Source organism: Merops nubicus, unplaced genomic scaffold (genome assembly GCF_000691845.1).
Source record: "Merops nubicus isolate BGI_N331 unplaced genomic scaffold, ASM69184v1 scaffold10669, whole genome shotgun sequence".
NCBI lineage: Eukaryota > Metazoa > Chordata > Aves > Coraciiformes > Meropidae > Merops > Merops nubicus.
Window position 1 is genome coordinate 43,812 of NW_008631690.1, and position 7,184 is coordinate 50,995.

The 7,184-nt window shown below is 34.5% G+C and overlaps 1 protein-coding gene across 1 annotated transcript in view; it reads left to right on the forward strand.

Moving 5' to 3' along the window:
* LOC103780014 (ribosomal protein S6 kinase alpha-5-like) overlaps window positions 1–6,209 on the forward strand; it is a gene marked incomplete at both ends in the record, with an annotated part of 37,493 nt that extends 31,284 nt beyond the window's left edge. The window contains 2 exons of the mRNA XM_008947661.1: window positions 3,807–3,890; window positions 6,106–6,209. Of these exons, the coding sequence (XP_008945909.1) occupies window positions 3,807–3,890; window positions 6,106–6,209 (188 nt within the window). The remainder of the gene's footprint in view (window positions 1–3,806; window positions 3,891–6,105) is intronic.
* Between the last annotated feature and the right edge of the window lie 975 nt (window positions 6,210–7,184).

The following is a 7,184-nucleotide window of genomic DNA, read 5'->3' on the forward strand; positions in this document are numbered from 1 at the left end:
GTATTGTCATCTTGAGTTATTAGAGGTGGATTAGCCACACTTCCATTTCCTTCTGTCATTGTCTGATTGCTTGCTGTTCTGCAGCTTGGAAGAGGGAACTGTGGTGTTTAAGGCATACATGCTGAGTGAGAGAAGAAAATTAGTGTTCTGCATTACGCAAAAAAATTGTAAATTTGAGTATTGCAAGATGTGCATGTTCAGTAGGATTTCACCTGTAGGTAATTCAAGTTCAGTTGTTGTTCAATAACTCCCTTTCTTGTTTCATAACATGAAAGTATAATAATGTGGATTCCAGAATTTGGATTCATGTTATGAAGTTAAATGTAATATAAATTGGGGGGGAGGGGGGGTCAGAATACAAAATGGGGTTTGTTTGTTGGTTTTGAAATATTTTTGGGGAGGCGCATACTTCATTTTTGAGTGAAATATGATTTCACAAATAAATGGTGAAATAGAACTTGCAATAACTTCTTGTCACAGAATCACAGAACAGTTGAGGTTGAAAGGGATCTCTGAAGGTCATCTGGTCCAACCTCCCTACTCAAACAGGGTCACCTACAGCAGGTTGCTCATGACTATGTCCAGATGCCTTGTGAATATCTCCAAGGAGAGATACTCCACCATCTCCTTGGGCAACATGTGCCAGTGCTCAGCCACCCTCACAGGAAAAAAAGTGATGTTTCCTCATGTTCAGAGGGGACCTCCTGTGTTTCAGGTTGTGCCCCATTGCCTCTGGTCCCATCACTGGGCACCACTGAAAAAGAGCCTGGCTCTCCCTTCTTTGCACCCTCCCTGCTGGCATTTATAGACATTGATGAGATCCCCTGAGCCCTCCCTTCTCCAGGTGGAACAGTCCCAGCTCTCAGGCTTTCCTCATCTGTTCCACTCCCTTAACCATCTTAGTAGCCATTTGTTGGACTCTGTCTAGGATGTCAATGTCTCTCTTGTACTGAGGAGACCAGAACAGGACAAAAAAGGAAACTGTTATTGGAAGTAACAATTCTTTGAAAATTATGTTAAACCCTCATGTAATGTACAATAGTAAAGGCTATTAGTGATTCCCCATATAAGGCATATTTAACAATGGCAAACGTTCATAAGTACTTCTAGTAAAACTAAATACTATAATAACTGTATTTAGTAAGTAACAGCTAGATGTTGTTGGTGGGGCTTGTAATTTAATACAGGTAAACAGAAGTGTCTAGCAAAGATGTATCCAGATTTTGTGACTTAACTGTCTGAAGTCAGAACTTTATACAGAATCTTATGAAGGCAATCTGTGTCAATTTGAAGTTGAGTCAGAATGCTTTGCTTTTGGACAGTTGGCTTTATGAATGTTCTGGGCAGTGCTGTAGTCCTATGAACTTTTGTGTGTGGGTAAATAAGAAACTTAAGTTTCCTCGAAGCTGGCTTCCGCAGGGCTTCTGGAATATGACAGTAGTATCTGTATTGGCAAATCAGTGTTGATTATGAAGGAAATGCTCACTGGATCCATTGTAGTTTTTTCCTAGCTAATACTCAGTTCAAATTTACTACTTAGTATCTTGCCAAGAACACCACTTGTCATAATTGCGTGATTTCTTCTTGGACCTTTTCAGCCTTGAATTTCAGCAATAAACTGAAAAAGAAGCAAGAGCTAAAGGATGCAAGTGCTTACCTATGTAGATTTGAAATTTGGGTTTTTATAAACCGTATTGCAAACAGATCTCAGGGTGTTTTCAGTTCATAAATGCCTGTTTGTGAGTTACAGTATGAGTTTTTAATATTGAAATATTGAAATTTTATAAGAAGAAATTATTTAAAATTTTACAGTATCAATTTTTTAAACCTCCAAAACATATTTTGTGCATTTTAAACACTGAATTTTGCAAGAGACAAAAAAAAAACCCTCAAAGATGGATTTAAGAAAGAACTAATTTTCAAATATTGTTTCATAAATTCTATCTTCTGTATTGAAAGCTAAAATGATTATAAAAGGTAAAAAAAGATAAAAAGTAAATAAAATTGAAAATCAGAGCCACCAATTATGTCCAGAAAAGATTGTAATTTCCTCAAAAAAAAAAAAGCTACTAATAATTCTGCTTGTTTTGAAGTGTTTTTAGTGGGATTTCTCACCAGCAACAGGTACCTGAGATGATAAGGGTTCTGCTGTACCAGTGTGTATGTTCATATCCAACTCTGCAGTCTGTTTCTTGTCTGTAGTTTCCTGTAGCCTAGCTTTATTACAGAACATGGAGACAAAAATTACATCATTCTGCAGATGATTTGCTGAACTGGCAGCTAGTTAAATGATAATAATTCTCATCCTTTTTTTGATATATTAGCATTATAAATTGCTTCCATAAATTTCAGCTTGGCTGCATTATCTTTACCCTTTGGAGATATAGCAAGCAAAGAAAAGTTTCATTTTGTAATTTTCACTCCTTTTCTTTTTCCCTCTCCCTCTTCTTTCCCCTTCCCTCCCGCCCAGCTGAAGGAAAATGAACAGCAGGATAGATGAATAGCTTTATATTGGCTGATGCTAAGGTGGAGGACTAGGAATTTCTGAATTTTTTGTTTGTTTTGCTTTTTGTCACACTATTTTAATTTTAGATAACAGGTACCCCAAAAAACCCCAAAGAGAAACAAAAGTTGTGTCAAAAGAAAGTGGAATAATGAAAAGTTTACTATTTTATGGTGTTGTCTCAGAAGTTAGTATTTCAAGTCAGTATTTGAACAAAATGAGGCCTATAGCTATTTTGAACTCAGAATTTTACCCCCCTAAACCAGTCACAGTATATGTATTTTAATAAATACAGTTTAATAATATGCTGTTGGACTGTTTAATTTTTATGTCTCAGGGTAGCACTGAGCACAGTTTCTACTTTTAGAAGATTCCTCTCTTTAGTGTAGTACATTCTCTTATATAGCACCTGTTTTAAACTCCAAATCTGAATCTACATATGTAAAACCTGACTTTTGAAATATTTGCTTTTTTGAACACTCTTCTTTAAAGGACCTATCAGGATCTCTCCCCAAAATGCTAGAAGCTTGAAGGATAAGGGAGGAACAATGTTGCATGGCCCAAACACATGTGCTTTCGTCATTAGCAAGGTACAGCATGACCTCATGTTGACCTCAAAGGTAAATCACTAACAGGGAACAGTTATACATGCCTGTGAAAGCATCTTAGTTTTGAACATAATCAAGACGGTAACTTCAGTGTGTAGAATAAAATTAGATTTACAGCTTTGTCTGTCTGCCTTTCTCTTTCTCTCTCTTGTCTACTCTTGAGAGAATGTTGTGGTTATTATATATGTGTGTTGCGAAACAAAATTACTTTTCTAGAGGTCATAATAAATTCCTAAATATGGGGAACCCAAAGGATCTTGTATCCAGTGTAGTTAAATTGTACATCTTCCAATGAAATGCTCTTTTTAATGGAAAGGTTTCACTTGTTGTCTAGAGTATTGATATTGCAGCCTTCAGAACGTGTGTCTGTATTCCCTCGGGGGATCTTGTGTAGCTCTGAAATGCATAAGTCGTTTAGACTTACAGGGAAGTTTTTAAAATATTGATACGTTGAATTTTTTGTGTTTATTTTAGACTGCCACACAAACCTATGACATTTTATTTTTTCAGAGAAGACTAATTCTGTAGTGTTATGTGATACTTCTCTACATATGATGGAATATGATTTAGCTAGCAGTTCTGAGCTATTTGGAGAAGAATTGCTGCCAGCATCTTGGAACTGTTAACCGTATCTGTCCCATAGGATTTGTACAATATAATTGTTTGACATTAATTTTGTTTTCTTTTTTTGCTAGAATGAGAGAGCATATTCCTTCTGTGGAACAATAGAATACATGGCTCCAGATATTGTAAGAGGGGGAGATACAGGGCATGATAAGGTATGTTCTGTTGAAGTTTATTACTGGAAAGTAATTAATTCTTTAGGCAATACTATTGTTTAGCTTGAGGGGGTTTTGTAAAGTGTGATAGCGTCTTACTTAAACATACCTTATTTCAGGTTCATCTGAAAATAGATAATTGCCTACATTTCAAAACTTAACTATGATGCTTTTCAGTTTTTAATCTTAAGTAGAAGGCATCCTTATAAAGGAATTGAGGCTCATTTGTGTTGTGTTAAAAATTTGTTCTGAATTTGCAGTGGGGCAGACATGCAGTGTTAGCTGACACTTTCTTCTAAATAAAACAAAATACTCAGTTCAGAGTAGAAAAATGAACGTTTTGTGGCTAATTCTGAGTTGTTGTTTTTTTTTTTTTAATAGTACATCAAGGAAATCTTTTAGCTTTCTAGAAGTATGGAGTGGGTTATTATTAACGTTATAAATGTTCTCAGATTTAATCCTATTTAGCTTGAGGATCAAGTTTGGTTATGAATGGAAGACAAAAAATTCCCCAAGGGCATTCTACAGTATTCCTAGACAAAATACTCTGCTTGCTCATTATACTGAGAAGCTTTGCAGAATATTTATTCTCTGGGTTTTTTTAGATTCAGTTGACTTCTTTTTCTGTTGAGCGTCATGGGATATGGTTGATCATAGTTCATCTTATAAAGGCCTTTTTAAACACTGGAAAATGTTACGTCACCCTTCATCTCCTTTTGCTAGACTAACTAACTGGAGGTGCATTCTGCTTCTCTTTTGGTTTGAGGCAAGCTCAGACCAAAAAAGAAGCAAAATGCATAGAGATGAAAGACTCTTCTCAGGCAAAAGTCAGACTGAGTCCAGTTAGTTGGTCTACCATATTCTGTGAATGTTAGCTGATAATTAAGGGTGATTTTTGCAGTTACCTGTGTGATGGTAATTGTTTACACCATACACTCTCTGCCTTACCAGCGTTAGCAGGTTTTTTTATACTTACTGCATATTTAGTAGCTCAAAGATATTATTTAAAAAAAGAGGAAATAAGATTGCTTATTATAATTATAATACTATAAATTTATTTATATTATTATAATACTATAAATATAGTATTATAGTATTATAAAGACTATAATACTATAGATTGCTTATTATTATTATAATACTATGCATTAGATATACAAAAGCATATCAATGCTTTTGATTTCTAACCTCTTCTTAGATAACTGTATTGTTTTCCTAAAGGACTTGCTGTAGTATTTAAATTTTATTTTTTTTTTTTTAATTTGATTTCTGGTTCTGCAGATCCTCCTTTTCATTTGGAAAAACATGCCAAGAAAAAAAAAAACCTTCTTTGGGATTTTCTGTGATCATTGTGTATTTGCAAAGATAATTACTAACAGTACAGAGACTTCTTCAGCTAGTTCTTCCAGACACTCTTGGCTGAATACATAAAATACCTTGAAAAATAAAAACTAAAATATGAGACCAAATTGTCATAATTTCAATAATTGTTTTCCTGTATTGTATTAATATTATTACATAAGTAAAGTAGAACTTCACTTTCGTGGATTTGCAAATTTAATGGCAGTAAAACTGAGTTCAAACACCTGTAGTTTAATTAATTCTGTTGAAATGACTAACCTGCTTCCTTTTTTTTATTTATAGTAGCATCTTTTCTTTTGAAAGAAAGAAATATTTTGTAAGTTATGAGTTATCGGAAGTACAAATAGCGTAGTTAGTATATGGGAAGGCAAAGATCAGAAGTTGTTACCAGGGAATATAAAATAGAAGTCTTGATTAGCTGTGACCTGTGATCTTAAACTATGCTTTTTGAAAGTCCTTAGTTTCATTCTCAAGCTCCTAAAAGCTCAGGTTTCACTACTTCTTAACAAGGCTTATGTTCTTCTGATGGTCTGTTTTACAATTATTATCACTTCACAGTGGTAAAATATAAATTAATTTAGAGGGGGTGAAGGAACTTTAGTAGTCCATGGAATGAGGTCAGCTTTGGAAATTAGTTGAAGCAGCTAAGTGGAGAGATTTCAAAATAAAACTAGTTTATCATAGGGAATAACTCATCAGTACTGCAATTGTTTATGCTTTATTACATCGAGTTTGTATCTGTAGATGGGCTCTTTCTTTGCTAGTTGCTTTCTGGTTGCATTATTTTGTTCCTTATTTTGTTAACAGTTCTACTTCAAAGTATCATAAAGTTCAAATTATTGTTGTTCTACAGGCTGTTGATTGGTGGAGTGTTGGTGTTCTTATGTATGAATTATTAACTGGAGCATCACCATTTACAGTTGATGGAGAGAAGAATTCCCAAGCAGAGATCTCTAGGTAAGATTCAAAACAGTGAGGTATACACACTTGCTCACAAAGTGATGTTTATGCTGTAATATAAGTTTTGTGAGCATTCTAGTCTAAAATTTGGGAAGGAGGTGCTACCAGGGTAACATTTTAGGTGTTCCAGTTCTGTTTTAACAGAATAACATGTGGAAGCAGGTAGGTTTTATTAACCTCAGCAGGTTCTTAAAATAGAGGAACTGACCTTTACGAAAGACCTGTTTTGTTTAAACTACAATGGAACCACAGCTTTGCAGATATTCAATCCTGCTTCATGTTTACTGTTGAAAAGGAAGTCAAATGAAATATGAAAATATCTTTAAATAGAATTATCATATTCAAAATCTTGCTATGTAGTGAAGCATGTATTTAGCTAGAGAGAATTTTTTTTGTCAGCTCTTGCTTGATCACTCCATCAAACTACAGGTTTAAAGTGTCAAGATGTACCCTACTCCCCTCTTTTTTCACAAATACTATTTATTATATTAGTGTTTAACAGGGAGCAAAGAACATGATCTTTTCTAGCCATACTTGCATATCTGAGGTGAAATGCAGATGATAATTTTGGAAATGAAATGACCTATACCATCCTTTTTACATGAGAAGCATATACATACATTTTAGAATGAGAACTTTTCCTTACTATGACTTTTGTTATCACCGGTAACCTCTACCCTTTAAAGGTTTGTTTTCAGTACCCATATAAAAACATCCAAGCATTTTTTAAAAGACAAAGCAATAAGCTTGCCCAAAACACATTACTGAAATCTCCTGCAAAAATGAGCATTTCCTATTGCTGGATTTCTTTTGGAGTGGGAAGTTGAGGACTTGAGTTGCATAGAGGAGTAACTACTGTCCAGATCAGCTTCTAAGTCCAGTTAACAGACTAAGAATATTCTTGCTCCTGTTTGAAATATATTACCATGGATCTTACTCTACCTGAAGTCACTTGGTATTTAAGGTTATAAC